Genomic DNA, 18,600 nt, shown 5'->3' on the forward strand with positions numbered 1-18,600 from the left:
CAGGCTCTCAGTGTCTCTGACACGGCCATCGTGAACTCTTTGAGAGAGAGAGAGAGACACCCAGACCCAGGGCTTGAACCCAGGATCTCAGTGTCTCTGACACGGCCATCGTGAACCCCCTGAGAGAGACACCCAGACCCAGGGCTTGAACCCAGGCTCTCAGTGTCTCTGACACGGACATCGTGAACCCCCTGAGAGAGACACCCAGACCCAGGGCTTGAACCCAGAATCTCAACCCATGGCACCTGATGGGTCTGTCCCGTGACCTCCTCCTGCACCTAGCCTGGCACAGCAGTCAACCCATGGCACCTGCTGGGTCTGTCCCGTGACCTGTCAGCAGCGAGCCTTCCAAATGACACGTGGCATCAAAGTGCACCTAGCCTGGTACAGGCGCGTTGGTTAGAGAGTGTGGCGGCGGGGCTGACTTGTGGAGTGGGCGGGGCTAGTCGTGGAGTGGGTGGGGCTAGTTTGACAGGGGGCGGAGTTAATTGTGGAGTGGGTGGGGGCTAGTTGATGAGGGGCGGGTCTAGTTGCGGGGTGGGCGGCGCTAGGTGACGAGAGGGGTTGGGGGCTAATTGTAAAATGGGCGGGGCAGGGTCGTTGGTGCGGGGGGCGGGACTACTTATGGAGGGCGTGGCTAGTTGACAATAGGGGCGGGGCTAATTGTATAGCGGGCTCCTTGCGGTATGGGCGGGGCTAGTAATAAAGGCAGGCGGGGGCTAGTTGATGGGGGGGGTGGGGTTAATTATTTTGTGGGCGGGGCTACTTGTGGATTGGGCGGAGCCAATTGCGAGTGGGGGCGGGGCGAGCTGTCACTTTTTCCCAGGGTGCACGACGGCCGCCGGCATTCCGGTTTTTGGACTCGCGGTCACGTGGCGGTTGCCAGGGGTCACGGTACAGTGCGGGTCGTGGGGCCGCACCGGGGGGGGGGCACGGGAGGGGGCAGGGGGGGTGAGGGGGCGGGGGGGGCACGGGAGGGGACGGGGGGGGCACGGGGGGGGGGGCACGGGGGGGGGGGCACGAGGGGGGGGGTACCGGTTTGCTACATGTGTGTGTGTGTGTGTGCTACATGTGTGTGTGTGTGTGTGCTACATGTGTGTGTGTGTGTGTGCTACATGTGTGTGTGTGTGTGTGCTACATGTGTGTGTGTGTGTGTGCTACATGTGTGTGTGTGTGTGCTACATGTGTGTGTGTGTGTGCTACATGTGTGTGTGTGTGTGTGCTACATGTGTGTGTGTGTGTGTGCTACATGTGTGTGTGTGTGTGCTACATGTGTGTGTGTGTGTGCTACATGTGTGTGTGTGTGTGCTACATGTGTGTGTGTGTGTGCTACATGTGTGTGTGTGTGTGCTACATGTGTGTGTGTGTGTGTTACATGTGTGTGTGTGTGTGCGCTACATGTGTGTGTGTGTGCTACATGTGTGTGTGTGCTACATGTGTGTGTGTGTGCTACATGTGTGTGTGTGTGCTACATGTGTGTGTGTGTGTGCTACATGTGTGTGTGCTACATGTGTGTGTGTGTGCTACATGTGTGTGTGTGTGTGTACTACATGTGTGTGTGTGTGTGCTACATGTGTGTGTGTGTGTGCTACATGTGTGTGTGTGTGTGCTACATGTATTGGTGTCTGTTACATGTGTGTGTGTGTGCTACATGTGTGTGTGTGTTACATGTGTGTGTGTGTGTGCTACATGTGTGTGTGTGTGCTACATGTGTGTGTGTGCTACATGTGTGTGTGTGTGCTACATGTGTGTGTGTGTGTGCTACATGTGTGTGTGTGTGTGCTACATGTGTGTGTGTGCTACCTGTGTGTGTGTGCTACATGTGTGTGTGTGTGTGCTACATGTGTGTGTGTGCTACATGTGTGTGTGTGTGTGTGCTACATGTGTGTGTGTGTTACATGTGTGTGTGTGCTACATGTATGTGTGTGTGTTACATGTGTGTGTGCTACATGTGTGTGTGTGTGCTACATGTGTGTGTGTGTGTGCTACCTGTGTGTGTGTGCTACCTGTATGTGTGTGTGTGCTACATGTGTGTGTGTGTGCTACATGTGTGTGTGTGTGCTACATGTGTGTGTGTGCTACATGTGTGTGTGTGTGTGCTACATGTGTGTGTGTGTGCTACATGTGTGTGTGTGTGTGCTACATGTGTGTGTGTGTGCTACATGTGTGTGTGTGTGCTACCTGTGTGTGTGTGTGCTACATGTGTGTGTGTGTTACATGTGTGTGTGTGCTACATGTATGTGTGTGTGTTACATGTGTGTGTGTGTGTGCTACCTGTGTGTGTGTGCTACCTGTGTGTGTGTGCTACATGTGTGTGTGTGTGCTACATGTGTGTGTGTGTGTGTGCTACATGTGTGTGTGTGTGTGTTACATGTGTGTGTGTGTGCTACATGTATGTGTGTGTGTTACATGTGTGTGTGTGTGCTACATGTATGTGTGTGTGTTACATGTGTGTGTGTGTGCTACATGTGTGTGTGTGCTACATGTGTGTGTGTGTGTGTGCTACATGTGTGTGTGTGTGTGTGCTACATGTGTGTGTGTGTGTGCTACATGTGTGTATGTGTGTTACATGTGTGTGTGTGTGCTACATGTGTGTGTGTGCTACATGTGTGTGTGTGTGTGTGCTACATGTGTGTGTGTGCTACATGTGTGTGTGTGCTACATGTGTGTGTGTGTGCTACATGTGTGTGTGTGTGTGTGCTACCTGTGTGTGTGTGTGCTACGTGTGTGTGTGTGTGTGCTACATGTGTGTGTGTGTGTGCTGCGTGTGTGTGTGTGTACTACATGTGTGTGTGTGCTACATGTGTGTGTGTGTGCTACATGTGTGTGTGTGTGCTACATGTGTGTGTGTGTGCTACATGTGTGTGTGTGCTGCGTGTGTGTGCTACATGTGTGTTCTGTGTGTGTGTGCTACATGTGTGTGTGTGTGCTACATGTGTGTGTGTGCTACATGTGTGTGTGTGTGCTACATGTGTGTGTGTGTGCTACATGTGTGTGTGTGTGCTACATGTGTGTGTGTGTGTGCTACCTGTGTGTGTGTGTGCTACGTGTGTGTGTGTGTGCTACGTGTGTGTGTGCTACGTGTGTGTGTGTGCTACATGTGTGTGCTGTGTGTGTGTGCTACGTGTGTGTGTGTGCTACCTGTGTGTGTGTGCTACATGTGTGTGTGTGCTACATGTGTGTGTGTGTGCTACATGTGTATGTGTGTGCTACATGTGTGTGCTGTGTCTGTGTGCTACGTGTGTGTGTGCTACATGTGTGTGTGTGTGCTACCTGTGTGTGTGTGTGCTACATGTGTGTGCTGTGTCTGTGTGCTACGTGTGTGTGTGTGCTACATGTGTGTGTGTGTGTGCTACATGTGTGTGTGTGTGCTACATGTGTGTGTGCTACATGTGTGTGTGTGTGCTACATGTGTGTGTGTGCTACATGTGTGTGTGTGCTACATGTGTATGTGTGTGCTACATGTGTGTGTGTGCTGTGTGTGTGTGTGCTGTGTGTGCTGTGTGTGTCTGTGTGTGTGCTGCATGTGTGTGTGTGCTACATGTGTGTGTGTGTGCTACATGTGTGTGTGTGCTACATGTGTGTGTGTGTGCTACATGTGTGTGTGTGTGCTACGTGTGTGTGTGCTACATGTGTATGTGCTACATGTGTGTGTGTGTGTGCTACATGTGTGTGTGTGTGCTACATGTGTGTGTGTGCTACATGTGTGTGTGTGTGCTGCGTGTGTGTGTGTGTGCTACATGTGTGTGTGTGTGCTGCATGTGTGTGTGTGTGTGCTACATGTGTGTGTGTGCTACATGTGTGTGTGTGTGTGCTACATGTGTGTGTGTGCTGCATGTGTGTGTGTGTGCTGCATGTGTGTGTGTGTGCTACATGTGTGTGTGTGCTACGTGTGTGTGTGCTACATGTGTGTTTGTGCTACATGTGTGTGTGTGTGTGCTACATGTGTGTGTGTGTGCTACATGTGTGTGTGTGCTGCATGTGTGTGTGTGTGCTACATGTGTGTGTGTGCTACATGTGTGTGCGTGTGTGCTACATGTGTGTGTGTGCTGCATGTGTGTGTGTGTGCTACATGTGTGTGTGTGTGTGCTGCATGTGTGTGTGTGTGCTACATGTGTGTGTGCTACATGTGTGTGTGTGTGCTACATGTGTGTGTGTGCTACATGTGTGTGTGTGCTACATGTGTATGTGTGTGCTACATGTGTGTGTGTGCTGTGTGTGTGTATGCTGTGTGTGCTGTGTGTGTCTGTGTGTGTGCTGCATGTGTGTGTGTGCTACATGTGTGTGTGTGTGCTACATGTGTGTGTGTGCTACATGTGTGTGTGTGTGCTACATGTGTGTGTGTGTGCTACATGTGTGTGTGTGCTACATGTGTATGTGCTACATGTGTGTATGTGTGTGCTACATGTGTGTGTGTGCTACATGTGTGTGTGTGTGCTGCGTGTGTGTGTGTGTGCTACATGTGTGTGTGTGTGCTGCATGTGTGTGTGTGTGCTACATGTGTGTGTGTGTGTGCTACATGTGTGTGTGTGTGCTACATGTGTGTGTGTGCTGCATGTGTGTGTGTGTGCTACATGTGTGTGTGTGCTACGTGTGTGTGTGCTACATGTATGTGTGTGTGTGCTACATTTGTGTGTGTGTGTGCTACATGTGTGTGTGCTACGTGTGTGTGTGTGCTGCATGTGTGTGTGTGTGCTGCATGTGTGTGTGTGTCCTGCATGTGTGTGTGTGCTACATGTGTGAGTGTGTGTGTATACGCTACATGGGCTTGTAATTACCAACACGCTGTTCCAGCATCGGCGCATCCACACAACATCATGGATGCATGCCGGGTCCAAGCAAGAACATCTGCTGGACTACGTAGTGACGGACCAGCGGATGCGAGCCCATGTCCTTGACACCAGGACCTACCATGGAGCTGATCTGCCCTCTGACCATCGACTAGTCATCTGTAAGATGCGCCTAGCCATTCTTCCACTCCGGTGGTGGGTGTACACCCAGGACCCCATTCCAACCTAAAGTGGCCTGGTCTTGGTTAGCTGATGAAAGTTGCAAGCGAGAATTTCATCATCGCTTGCAGCTGGGGTTGGCATCGTCCCCCACTCCTCCTGATGTCGAGGGTAAATGGGCGAGGTTTTGGACTGTGACTCATGCAGCTGCAATGGCTGCTTTGGGTACGTGGTCCAGACCTCCCGAGAGACCCTGGCTGACAGAGGAGGGAGGTGTTCAGGATAGTTGAGAAAAATCGACAGGCCCACTGTCATCAGCTACAGCATCCCACGTCAGAGAATGAGGAGGCTTACCGCAACCTTCGCTCGGAGGTTCGGAGAGCCGTGAGGCCCTGCAAGGATGGGTGGTGGTCGCGGGTTGGTGAGGAGATGGAGTCTGCCTCAGTGGCCCGCGATCACAAATCTCTATTTAACTCCATCAAAAAAGTAACCTGCAGCGCCACACCTATTACCATCATTAGGGGAAAAAATGGTGTTCCAATCTCCGACCCCCAGGAACAGGTTTGCAGATTTGCTGAGCATTTATGTGAGGTCCTGGGGGAGGGGAAACCCCTCAGCCAGGAAAACATCGTGTCACAAAGTGGGGATGACCCTGCTGAGGCTGCGGTGCCTCAAATATTGGAAGAAGTCACCCCCTGTGAGTGGCTGACTGAGGTGCCATCTGTTGAGGAAGTACTCAAGGCGATCCAGAGTCTGAGACCAGGAAAGGCACCGGGCAGAGATGATCTCCAAAGCGAAATGCTGAGGGAGGGTGGCGTTTGTGCACAGACTGCCCTATATGACATCATAACAACAGTCTGGACCACTGGACGGGTTCCGCAGGATTGGAAGGATGACCTGGTGGTCCCCCTCATTAAGAAAGGGGACCGCACAGACTGTAACAACTACAGGGGCATCTCATTCCTCAGTGTGCCGGGAAAGATCCTGGCAAGGATTATTCAACATCGCCTTGCCAGGCACGCTGAGGAGAGGCTTGCGGAGCCCCAATGCGGTTTCAGGAAAGGGCGGTCCTGCACAGATGCCATATTTTCTGTCCAGCTGCTACAGCAGAGGCGTAGGGAATTCCAACAAGACCTACATCTCTGCTTTATTGACCTGGTCAAGGCCTATGATACCATCAGTAGGAATGGGCTCTGGGTTGTCCTTCGTGTTTTTGGAGTCCCTGACCCCCTGCTCACGATCATTAAGGACCTTCATGATGGTGAGCGGGCCCGGGTAAAACTACGTGGCCGGAAGTCAGAGCCATTTCCTGTACACCTTGGGGTACGACAGGGATGTCCTCTGGCTCCCACATTTAACATCTATTTTGACCACGTAGTTCATGAAGCCTTCAATAGCTGTACCGGGGGAATCTCCATTTCGTACAGATATAATGGGAGGCTGATCGATGCCCGGGTGCAGTCAAGGGATGGCTCCCTATTGCTCAACCACGTTATGTATGCCGATGATTGGGTAATAGCTGCTCATTCAGAGACGGAGTTGGAGATGCTGCTGCTGAGACTGGAGCGTGCCACTAAGAGATGGGGCCTTACCATCATCCCCACCAAAACTAAGCACCTGCCTGTGTATTTTGTACCAGTGGACACTCCACCCCCACAACTCCCAATCGGTGATGGGGCAGTTGTGGAGAGAGTGGAGAGTTTCCCATACCTGGGCAGTGTGCTTATGACCGGCTCCAGTTTAACAGCAGAGGTCTCACTCCGAATCAGTCGAGCGGCAATATCTTTTCATCGGTTGCGTAACGCTGTGTGGAAGCTACCTGGTCTGTCGCTCCGCACTAAGCTTCAGGTCTTCTCGGCCACGGTCATTCCCTCCCTTCTCTACGCTTGCGAAACGTGGACCCCCTTAATGGAGCATCTTCGCTGGTTGGAAACATTTAGGCTGGCCTGCCTACGATCCATCCTGGGGTTAACCAGGCTGGATTGTGAGGAGCTCACAAATCCTTGAAAGATCTGGGCAAAGTCCCATCGGTGAGCTCCTCCGGCGGGCAAGACTGCGTTGGCTGGGTCATGTAGCCCGCATGCCCAGCTACCGCATGCCGAAACAGCTTTTGTTCGGCCGGATCGAGGGGGCTAGATGGGCGCGGCACGGGCTAGAGAAGAGATGGAGTGATGTGGTACAGGAGGACGTGGAGCTGAGTGGACTTGCCGATGACTGGTACCAGCGGTGTCAAGATCGGCCTCTGTGGAGGAGGCTCGTTAAGGACGCTTCTGGGCAGTTGGAGGCAGTCGCCCTCCATCAACAACGGAGGGCGGAGGAGCGACGCTCACAACAACGAGCGGAGCACCGGGTGGCTAAAGCACAGCAAGTAGGCACAGTAGGGGGCACAGGTGGTGCATCAGCCAGTCATCTCAGTCATTTCAATCAGTCGACCCGTGGCACCTGGGTCTGCCCCGTGACCTCCTGCCAACGGGCGTTCGACACTTCAAGTGGCCTCAAGGTGCACATGGCCTGGCACAAGCGTCATGGTGACATCACCGCCACTTAGTGGCGAATGGCGGTTATTGTTGTACGCTACGTGTGTGTGTGTGTACACTACGTGTGTGTGTGTGTGTACCCTACACGTGTGTGTGTGTGTGTACCCTACACGTGTGTGTGTGTGTGTGTACACTACATGTGTGTGTGTGTACACTACGTGTGTATGTGTGTGTGTACACTACACGTGTGTGTGTGTACTCTACGTGTGTGTGTGTGTACACTACACGTGTGTGTGTGTGTGTACACTACGTGTGTGTGTGTACACTACACGTGTGTGTGTGTATACGCTACACATGTGTGCATGTGTGTGTGTGTGTGTACCCTACGTGTATGTGTGTGTACGCTACGTGTGTGTGTGTACGCTACACGTGTGTGTGTACGCTACAAGTGTGTGTGTGTGTATGCTACACGTGTGTGTGTGTGTGTACACTATGTGTGTGTATACGCTACACGTGTGTATGTGTGTGTGTATGTGTGTGTGTATGTGTGTGTGTATACCCTACATATGTGTGTGTGTGTGTACACTACGTGTGTGTGTATGTGTGTGTGTGTATGTGTGTGTGTGTATGTGTGTGTGTGTATGTGTGTATGTGTGTGTGTACCCTACATGTGTGTATGTGTGTGTGTGTGTACGCTACACGTGTGTGTGTGTGTATGTGTGTATGTGTGTGTGTATGTGTATGTGTGTGTATGTGTGTGTATGTGTGTGTGAATGTGTGTATGTGTGTGTATACGCGTGTGTGTGTATGTGTGTGTATGTGTGTGTGTGTCGCAGGCCACGCTATGGAGGCCGTGGTGCTGCTCGTGCGCCGAGCCGCGGTGCGTGCCGTGGCGCTGCTGTCCCGGCGGAGCGGCGCGGCGTGCACGGCGCTGGCGCTCCTCACGCTGCTCGCCTGCGCTGCCAAGGAGCTGGCACCGCTCCCCGAGTTCTACTTCGCCCACAAGCGAAACTTCGTCAACGTGTGGGTCCACGCCCGCACTCTGCCGCCACGCCGCCTCCCGCTCGCCGTTGTCTGTGTCACCCCAACCACACCTCTGTCTGTGTGTGTCACCCTCTCTGTGTGTGTCACCCTCTCTCTGTGTGTCACCCAACCACACCTCTGTCTGTGTGTGTCACCCTCTGTCTGTGTGTCACCCTCTCTCTGTGTGTCACCCTCTCTCTGTGTCACCCTCTCTCTGTGTCACCCCAACCACACCTCTCTCTGTGTGTCACCCAACCACACCTCTCTCTGTGTGTCACCCTCTGTCTGTGTCACCCCAACCACACCTCTGTCTGTGTGTCACCCTCTCTCTGTGTGTCACCCCAACCACACCTCTCTCTGTGTGTCACCCTCTCTGTGTGTGTCACCCCAACCACACCTCTCTCTGTGTCACCCTCTCTCTGTGTCACCCCAAACACACCTCTCTCTGTGTGTCACCCTCTCTCTGTGTCACCGTCTCTCTGTGTCACCTTCTCTGTGTGTCACCCTCTCTGTGTCACCCAACCCTCTCTGTGTCACCCTCTCTCTGTGTCACCCCAACCACACCTCTCTCTGTGTGTCACCCAACCACACCTCTCTCTGTGTGTCACCCAACCCTCTCTCTGTGTCACCCTCTCTCTGTGTCACCCCAACCACACCTCTCTCTGTGTGTCACCCAACCACACCTCTCTCTGTGTGTCACCCAACCCTCTCTCTGTGTCACCCCAACCACACCTCTCTCTGTGTGTCACCCAACCCACTCTGTGTGTCACCCTCTCTCTGTGTCACCCTCTCTGTGTCACCCAACCCACTCTGTGTGTCACCCTCTCTCTGTGTGTCACCCTCTCTCTGTGTCACCCAACCCTCTGTGTGTGTCACCCTCTCTGTGTGTCACCCAACCCACTCTGTGTCACCCAACCCTCTCTGTGTGTCACCCTCTCTCTGTGTGTGTCACCCCAACCTTCTCTCTGTGTCACCCAACCCTCTCTGTGTCACCCAACCCTCTCTGTGTGTCACCCTCTCTCTGTGTCACCCTCTCTGTGTCACCCAACCCACTCTGTGTGTCACCCTCTCTCTGTGTGTCACCCTCTCTCTGTGTCACCCAACCCTCTGTGTGTGTCACCCTCTCTGTGTGTCACCCAACCCACTCTGTGTCACCCAACCCTCTCTGTGTGTCACCCTCTCTCTGTGTGTGTCACCCCAACCTTCTCTCTGTGTCACCCAACCCTCTCTGTGTCACCCAACCCTCTCTGTGTGTCACCCTCTCTCTGTGTCACCCTCTGTGTCACCCTCTCTCTGTGTCACCCTCTCTCTGTGTGTGTCACCCCAACCTTCTCTCTGTGTCACCCTCTCTCTCTGTGTCACCCAACCCTCTCTGTGTCACCCTCTCTCTGTGTCACCCTCTCTCTGTGTGTGTCACCCCAACCTTCTCTCTGTGTCACCCAACCCTCTCTGTGTCACCCAACCCTCTCTGTGTGTCACCCTCTCCTCTCTGTGTCACCCAACCCTCTCTGTGTGTCACCCTCTCCTCTCTGTGTCACCCTCTCTCTGTGTGTGTCACCCCAACCTTCTCTCTGTGTCACCCAACCCTCTCTGTGTCACCCTCTCTGTGTCACCCTCTCTCTCTCCCCCCCCCTCTCTCCGCCCCCCCCCTCTCTCCGCCCCCCTCTCTCCGCCCCCCCCCCCTCTCTCCGCCCCCCCCCCTCTCTCTCCGCCCCCCCCCCCTCTCTCCGCCCCCCCTCCAGGTTCTTCGTGAAGCGTGCGTGGGGCTGGATGCTGCTGCCGCTCGTGCCGCTGGTGGCCGTCACGGCCGGCGGCGTGGGGGGGGCCCCCCAAAGGGGGGGCCTCGGGCCCCACGCGGCTCGGCTCCTCGTGGCCACCGCCGTTTGGTTCGTGGCCACGGAAACCTTCGGGCACCTCGACCGGATCACGGGGAGCTGCGACACCGGGCTCGGTGAGGGGTGGGGGGGGCGGGTCGTGACGAGGGGGGGGTGGGTGGGGGGGTGGGTGGGGGTGAGGGTGGGGGTGAGGGGTGGGTGGGGGTGAGGGGTGGGTGAGTGGGTGGGTTGGTGTGGTGAGTGGGTGGGTGAGTGGGTGGGTGGGTGTGGTGAGTGGGTGGGTGAGTGGGTGAGTGGGTGAGTGGGTTGGTTGGTGAGTGGGTGAGTGGGTGGGTGGGTGGGTGAGTGGGTGGGTGGGTGGGTGAGTGGGTGGAGTGAGTGGGTGGGTGAGTGGGTGGGTGAGTGGGTTGGTGAGTGGGTGGGTGAGTGGGTGGGTGAGTGGGTTGGTGAGTGGGTGGGGTGAGTGGGTGGGTGGGGTGAGTGGGTGGGTGGGGTGAGTGGGTGAGTGGGTGAGTGGGGTGGGTTGGTGAGTGGGTGTGGTGAGTGGGTGGGTGGGGTGAGTGGGTGGGTGAGTGGGTGGGGTGAGTGGGTTGGTGAGTGGGTGAGTGAGTGGGTGTGGGTGAGTGGGTTGGTGAGTGGGTTGGTGAGTGGGTGGGTGAGTGGGTTGGTGAGTGGGTGGGTGAGTGGGTGGGGTGAGTGGGTGGGTGAGTGGGTGGGTTGGTGAGTGGGTTGGTGAGTGGGTGTGGGTGGGTGAGTGGGTGGGTGAGTGGGTGGGGTGAGTGAGTGGGTGAGTGAGTGGGTGAGTGGGTTGGTGAGTGGGTTGGTGAGTGGGTTGGTGAGTGGGTTGGTGAGTGGGTTGGTGAGTGGGTTGGTGAGTGGGTTGGTGAGTGGGTTGGTGAGTGGGTTGGTGAGTGGGTTGGTGAGTGGGTTGGTGAGTGGGTTGGTGAGTGGGTTGGTGAGTGGGTTGGTGAGTGGGTTGGTGAGTGGGTTGGTGAGTGGGTTGGTGAGTGGGTTGGTGAGTGGGTTGGCGACTTTAACAAAGGTAATCTCAGCCACGAACTCCCCAAATATATACAATTCATTAAATGCCCAACCAGAGAAGGGAACACTCTGGATCACTGCTACACTACAGTCAGTAGAGCCTACCACGCCGTCCCCCGAGCAGCACTGGGACACTCTGACCATGCCATGGTCTACCTGATTCCTGCATACAGGCAGAAACTAAAACTCTGTAAACCTGCTGTGAGGACATCTAAACAGTGGACCAGTGAGGCTGTGGAAGATTTGCGGGCGTGCTTAGACTGTACTGACTGGGATATGTTCACAACTGCTACCAATAGTCTGGATGAACTCACAGAGGCTGTGACGTCCTACATCAGCTTCTGTGAGGACTGCTGTATCCCAACACGTACCAGGTTGAACTTTAACAACAACAAGCCCTGGTTCTCAGCAAAGCTCAGAAGGTTGAGGTTGGAGAAGGAGGAAGCGTTTAGGAGTGGGGATAGAGACAGATTCAAGGAGTCGAAGAACAGGTTTAGCAAAGCGGTGAGAGAGGCTAAACGACTGTGCTCAGAGAGACTAAAACACCAGTTTTCTAATAACGACGCTGCTTCTGTCTGGAGAGGGCTCAGGCAGATCACCAACTACAAACCCAGAGCCCCCCACACCACTAACGACTCCCGCCTAGCCAACGACCTGAACGAGTTCTACTGTAGATTTGAAAGACAATTGAACTGTCCTGAACCACCCCTTCCCACCCAAGAGGCCCCATCCCCCACCCATACTACAGAGACGACTCTCTCCTTTCAGGAGGGAGAAGTTAATAGACTTTTCAAGAGGCAGAATCCACGCAAAGCAGCCGGGCCGGACTCTGTCTCTCCAGCCACCCTCAGGCACTGTGCTGACCAGCTGTCTCTGGTGTTCACCAACATCTTCAACACCTCCCTGGAGACATGCCATGTACCAGCCTGTCTCAAGTCCTCCACCATCATCCCTGTGCCCAAAAAGCTAAGGCCAACAGGACTAAATGATTACAGACCGGTCGCCCTTACATCTGTGGTAATGAAGTCTTTTGAGCGCCTGGTCCTGGCACACCTCAAAGCCATCACAGACCCTCTCCTGGACCCCCTTCAGTTTGCCTACAGAGCCAACAGGTCTGTGGACGACGCAGTTAACATGGCCCTCCACTTCACTACAGCATCTGGACGCCCCAGCATCCTACGCCAGGATCCTGTTTGTGGACTTCAGCTCTGCCTTCAACACCATCATCCCTGCCCTGCTTCAGGACAAGCTCTTCCAGCTGAACGTGCCCTACACCACCTGTAAATGGATCACAGACTTCCTGTCTGACAGGAAGCAGTGCGTTAAGCTGGGAACACAAGTCTCTGACTCCAGGTCCATCAGCACCGGAACTCCTCAGGGCTGCGTCCTTTCCCCACTGCTCTTCTCCCTGTATACCAACAGCTGCACCTCCAATCATCTGTCCATCAAGCTCTTGAAGTTTGCGGACGACACCACCCTCATTGGGCTGATCTCTGGTGGGGATGAGTCTGACTATAGGTGGGAAGCTGACAACCTGGTGACCTGGTATAGCCAGAACAACTTAGAGCTAAATGCTCTAAAGACAGTTGAGATGGTTGTGGACTTCAGGAAGAATACAGCCCCACTCACCCCCATCACCCTGTTAGACTCCCCAGTCAAAATTGTAGAGTCCTTCCACTTCCTGGGCACTATTCTCTCCCGGGACCTCAAGTGGGAACTGAACATCAGCTCCCTCACCAAGAGAGCTCAACAGAGGATGTACTTTCTACGGCAGTTGAAGAAATTCAACCTGCCAAAGACAATGATGGTGCAATTCTATACAGCGATCATTGAATCCATCCTCACCTCCTCCATAACCGTCTGGTACGCTGCTGCCACTGCCAAGAACAAGAGCAGACTGCAGCGCATCATCCACACTGCTGAGAAGGTGATTGCCTGCAATCTACCGACCCTCGAGGACCTGCACACGACAAGGAGCATGAGGCGAGCGAGGAAGGTTGTGGCCGATTCATCCAACCCTGGACACTCTCTGTTTCAGCTACTCCCCTCCGGCAGAAGGCTTCGGTCCATCAGGACCAAAACCTCACGCCATAAAAACAGATTCTTCCCATCTGATCTGCTGCTGGCCTGTTAAACAAGGCCAAGGGCTTACACTGATTTTAACATTTTATCTACATAATGACACCTTGCCGATATTAACTATGTTAACCTATTTGTATTTTTTATTTTTTAATTATATCTTAAAGCTATTTTATATTCGATATTTATTCAATTTTATATACTTCAGCCCCTTGGTGTTAGTTAGACTTTTAACCCTTATTATTATTATAGTAAGACTTGTTTAAAACTTATTTAAGATTTTAGATTCCTATATGTTGAATGTACGCACCATCCTGCCAAAGTAAATTCCGTGTCGGTGTGAACTTTCATGGCGAATTAAACCCTTTCTGATTCTGAGTGGGTGAGTGAATCAGCAGTCCACGAACCCTCGGCCACAGCAACTGTAGCCGGCTGAATCACTCCGAGGCGCCACCACCGTCACCACCACCGTCACCGCCACAGCCGCTACCACCACTACCACCACCACCGTCACCGCCACAGCCGCTACCACCGCTACCGCCACCATCACCGCCATCACCGCCACCTCCACCCGTGCTATAACCGCCCACCCACCTTTGTCTCCCTCTCGCACAGCCACCGCCGCCACCACCGCCACCACCGCCGCCGCCGCCGCCGCCACCGCCGCCACCACCACCACCGCCGCCGCACCGCCGGCGCCGCTGGCGGCCGGCGACCGCCGTGAGTGCCAGCGTCTGGGCGGCAGCTGGAGCGGCGTGGACATCTCTGGCCACGCGTTCCTCCTCACCTACTGCCTCCTGCTGGGCGTGGAGGAGCTGCGCGGGGCCTTAGCCTTCACGGAGCGGCAGCGCGCCCACGGCGATGGCGGGGGTCGTCGTCGCGGCGACGGCGGCGGCGGTCGTCACGACGACGGGGGTCGTCGTCAGGACGACGGGGGTCGTCGTCAGGACGACGGGGGTCGTCGTCAGGACGACGGGGGTCGTCGTCAGGACGACGGGGGTCGTCGTCAGGACGACGGGGGTCGTCGTCAGGACGACGGGGGTCGTCGGGACGACGGCGGTCGTCAGGACGACGGGGGTCGTCAAGATGATGGGGGTCGTCGTCAGGACGACGGGGGTCGTCGTCAGGACGACGGGGGTCGTCGTCGCGGCGACGGCAGCGAGACCCGATACCGGCCCACGTGCCGCCCGGCCATCCGACCGGCCGATGCACGGTGGCGCTCCTCCTCCTCCTCCGCCTCCTCCTCCTCCTCCGCCTCCTCCTCCGCCTCCTCCGCCGCCTCCGCGTGGCGAGGCCCGGCGGCGGGCGACGGCTGGCCGACCGTGGTGGTGGAGGCGCTGTGCTTGCCGGCGCTGCTGGCGCTGATGGCGCTGTGGGCGGCGGCGCTGGCGGGCACCTGCCTCTACCACCACGAGGCGTGGCACAAGGTGGCCGGAGCCGCCGTGGCGTACGCGGCCTGGCACGCCACCTACCGGCGCTGGTACCGGGGCTCGGGGTGGGTGGCGCCGCCCGGAGGTGGGGATGGGGCGCAGAGAGACTTTTAGAGATTCGCGGAGACTCACAGAGACTCACAGAGACCCACGGAGACTCGTAGAGACTCGTAGAGACTCATGGAGACTCGTAGAGACTCGTAGACACCCACAGAGACTCGTAGAGACTCACGGAGACTTGTAGAGACTTATAGAGACTCGTAGAGACTCCTAGAGACTCGTAGAGACTCGTAGAGACTCGTAGAGACTCATAGAGATCCACGGAGACTCGGAGAGACTCGTAGAGACTCACGGAGACTTGTAGAGACTTATAGAGACTCGTAGAGACTCCTAGAGACTCGTAGAGACTCGTAGAGACTCACAGAGACTCAGCGACCCACAGAGACTCGTAGAGATCCACGGAGACTCGCAGAGACTCGTAGAGACCCACAGAGACTCGTAGAGACCCACGGAGACTCGTAGAGACGCATAGAGATCCACGGAGACTCGGAGAGACTCGTAGAGACTCACGGACACTTGTAGAGACTTATAGAGACTCGTAGAGACTCCTAGAGACTCGTAGAGACTCGTAGAGACTCACAGAGACTCAGCGACCCACAGAGACTCGTAGAGATCCACGGAGACTCGCAGAGACTCGTAGAGACCCACAGAGACTCGTAGAGACCCACGGAGACTCGTAGAGACTCGTAGAGACTCACGGAGACTCGTAGAGACTCGTAGACACCCCCAGAGACTCGTAGAGACTCACGGAGACTTGTAGAGACTCATAGAGACTCGTAGAGACTCGTAGAGACTCACAGAGACTCACAGAGACCCACGGAGACTCACGGAGGCTCGTAGAGACTCGTAGAGACTCACGGAGACTCGCAGAGACTCGTAGACACCCACGGAGACTCGTAGAGACTCGTAGAGATCCACGGAGACTCGGAGAGACTCGTAGAGACTCACGGAGACTTGTAGAGTCTTATAGAGACTCGTAGAGACTCCTAGAGACTCGTAGAGACTCGTAGAGACTCACAGAGACTCAGCGACCCACAGAGACTCGTAGAGACCCACGGAGACTCGCAGAGACTCGTAGAGACCCACAGAGACTCGTAGAGACCCACAGAGACTCGTAGAGACCCACGGAGACTCGCAGAGACTCGCAGAGACTCACAGAGACCCACGGAGACTCGTAGAGACTCGTAGACACCGACAGAGACTCGGAGAGACTCGTAGAGACTCGTAGAGACTCAGAGAGACTCAGAGAGACTCACGGAGACTCGTAGAGAATCGTAGAGACGCACGGAGACTCGTAGAGACTCGTAGACACCCACAGAGACTCGTAGAGACTCGCGGAGACTCGTAGAGACTCGTAGAGACTCGTAGAGACTCACAGAGACTCAGCGACCCACAGAGACTCGTAGAGACTCGCGGACACTCGTAGAGACTCGCGGAGACTCACAGAGACTCACAGAGACCCACGGAGACTCGTAGAGACTCGTAGACACCCACAGAGACTCGGAGAGACTCGTAGAGACTCGTAGAGACTCAGAGAGCCTCAGAGAGACTCACGGAGACTCGTAGAGAATCGTAGAGACTCACAGAGACTCACAGAGACCCACGGAGACTCGTAGAGACTCGTAGACACCCACAGAGACTCGTAGAGACTCATAGAGACTCGCGGAGACTCGTAGAGACTCGTAGAGACTCACGGAGACTTGTAGAGACTCATAGAGACTCGTAGAGACTCACAGAGACTCAGCGACCCACAGAGACTCGTAGAGACTCGCGGAGACTTGTAGAGACTCATAGAGACCCACAGAGACCCACAGAGACTCGTAGAGACCCACGGAGACTCACAGAGACTCGTAGACACCCACGGAGACTCGTAGAGACTCATAGAGACCCACGGAGACTCGTAGAGACTCACAGAGACTTGTAGAGACTTATAGAGACCCACAGAGACTCGTAGAGACCCACGGAGACTCGTAGAGACTCATAGAGACCCACGGAGACTCGTAGAGACTCGTAGACACGCACAGAGACTCGTAGAGACTCGTAGAGACTCGTAGAGACTCATAGAGACCCACGGAGACTCGGAGAGACTCGTAGAGACTCACGGAGACTTGTAGAGACTCATAGAGACCCACGGAGACTTGTAGAGACTCGTAGAGACTCACAGAGACTCACAGAGACTCGTAGAGACTCATAGAGACTCGTAGAGACCCACAGAGACCCACGGAGACTCACGGAGACTCACAGAGACTCACAGAGACTCGTAGAGACCCGCAGAGACTCGGAGAGACTCGGAGAGACTCGTAGAGACTCACGGAGACTCGTAGAAACTCGTAGAGACTCGTGGAGACTCGTAGAGACTCGTAGAGACTCACAGAGACCCACAGAGACCCACAGAGACTCGCAGAGACTCGCAGAGACTCGTAGAGACTCATAGAGACTTGTAGAGACTCACAGAGGCTCGTAAAGACCCACAGAGACTCATAGAGACCCACGGAGAATCGTAGAGACTCACAGACACCCACAGAGACTCATAAAGACCCAGAGACCCACAGAGACTCACAGACACCCACAGAGACTCACAGAGACTCATGGAGACCCACAGAGACTCATAGAGACCCACAGAGACCCACAGAGACTCATAGAGACCCACAGAGACTCGTAGAGACCCACAGAGACTCGTAGAGACTCACAGAGACTCACAGAGACTCATAGAGACCCACAGAAACCCACAGAGACTGGTAGAGACTCACAGAGACTCACAGAGACTCGTAGAGACTCACAGAGACTCACGGAGACTCACAGAGACTCACAGAGACTCACAGAGACACACAGAGACTCGTAGAGACTCGTAGAGACTCGTAGAGACTCGTAGAGACTCATAGAGACCCACAGAGACCCACTGCCTCGCACTGAGTTGTATTATCGAAGCGTCACGTGACCAGGGATAGGAGTGTGGCCGCTCAGCTCCATTCTAGGACGTTGCATCTTTGCTGCCCGTTCTCACTTTGATGCGCTGAAGCTCTTGTTGTTGTTGTTGTGGTCGTCGGCCTTTAACTATTGATTGCCAATACTACACGTACTGATGGTTTACTGGGTGGGTGGGTGGGTGAGTGACCGAGTGATTGGGTGGGTGGGTGAGTGAGTGGGCGAGTGAGTGAGTGAGTGGGTGGGTGAGTGGATGAGTGGTTGAGTGAGTGGGTGGGTGGGTGAGTGGTTGAGTGAGTGGGTGGGTGGGTGAGTGGGTGGGTGGGTGAGTGGATGAGTGGTTGAGTGAATGGGTGGGTGGGTGAGTGGTTGAGTGAGTGGGTGGGTGGCTGGCTGAGTGAGTGAGTGAGTGAATGGTTGAGTGGGTGGGTGGGTGAGTGAGTGGGTGGAGTGAGTGGTTGAGTGAGTGGGTGGGTGAGTGGTTGACTGAGTCGGTGGGTGAGTGGATGAGTGGTTGAGTGAGTGGGTGGGTGGGTGAGTGGTTGAGTGAGTGGGTGGGTGGCTGGCTGAGTGAGTGAGTGAGTGAATGGTTGAGTGGGTGGGTGGGTGAGTGAGTGGGTGGAGTGAGTGGTTGAGTGAGTGGGTGGGTGAGTGGTTGACTGAGTCGGTGGGTGAGTGGATGAGTGGTTGAGTGAGTGGGTGGGTGGGTGAGTGGTTGAGTGAGTGGGTGGGTGAGTGGGTGAGTGAGTGGGTGGGTGAGTGAGTGAGTAAGTGAGTGGGT

General features: G+C 55.1%; 1 protein-coding gene across 1 annotated transcript; it reads left to right on the forward strand.

Annotated features, from left to right (window-relative positions):
* Nucleotides 1-812: 812 nt before the first annotated feature.
* LOC142906702 (uncharacterized) lies at nt 813-17,984 on the forward strand. Its single transcript, XM_076055052.1, has 4 exons — nt 813-894; nt 8,263-8,449; nt 10,192-10,400; nt 14,020-17,984. The coding sequence occupies exons 2-4, from the start codon at nt 8,271-8,273 to the stop codon at nt 14,946-14,948; spliced, it is 1,317 nt and encodes a 438-aa protein (XP_075911167.1). The 5' UTR covers nt 813-894; nt 8,263-8,270; the 3' UTR covers nt 14,949-17,984.
* Nucleotides 17,985-18,600: the final 616 nt, after the last annotated feature.

The sequence above is a fragment of the Petromyzon marinus genome, chromosome 69 (genome assembly GCF_048934315.1).
Source record: "Petromyzon marinus isolate PM22_M1 ecotype Great Lakes invasive population chromosome 69, UKy_Petmar_22M1.pri1.0, whole genome shotgun sequence".
NCBI lineage: Eukaryota > Metazoa > Chordata > Hyperoartia > Petromyzontiformes > Petromyzontidae > Petromyzon > Petromyzon marinus.

Coding starts and splice junctions, on each gene's coding strand:
- LOC142906702 (XM_076055052.1), top strand. CDS start 8,271: ATGGAGGCCGTGGTGCTGCTCGTGCGCCGAGCCGCGGTGCGTGCCGTG. Junction 8,450..10,191: donor AAGCGAAACTTCGTCAACGT/GTGGGTCCACGC, acceptor CCCCCCCTCCAG/GTTCTTCGTGAAGCGTGCGT. Junction 10,401..14,019: donor GAGCTGCGACACCGGGCTCG/GTGAGGGGTGGG, acceptor CCTCTCGCACAG/CCACCGCCGCCACCACCGCC.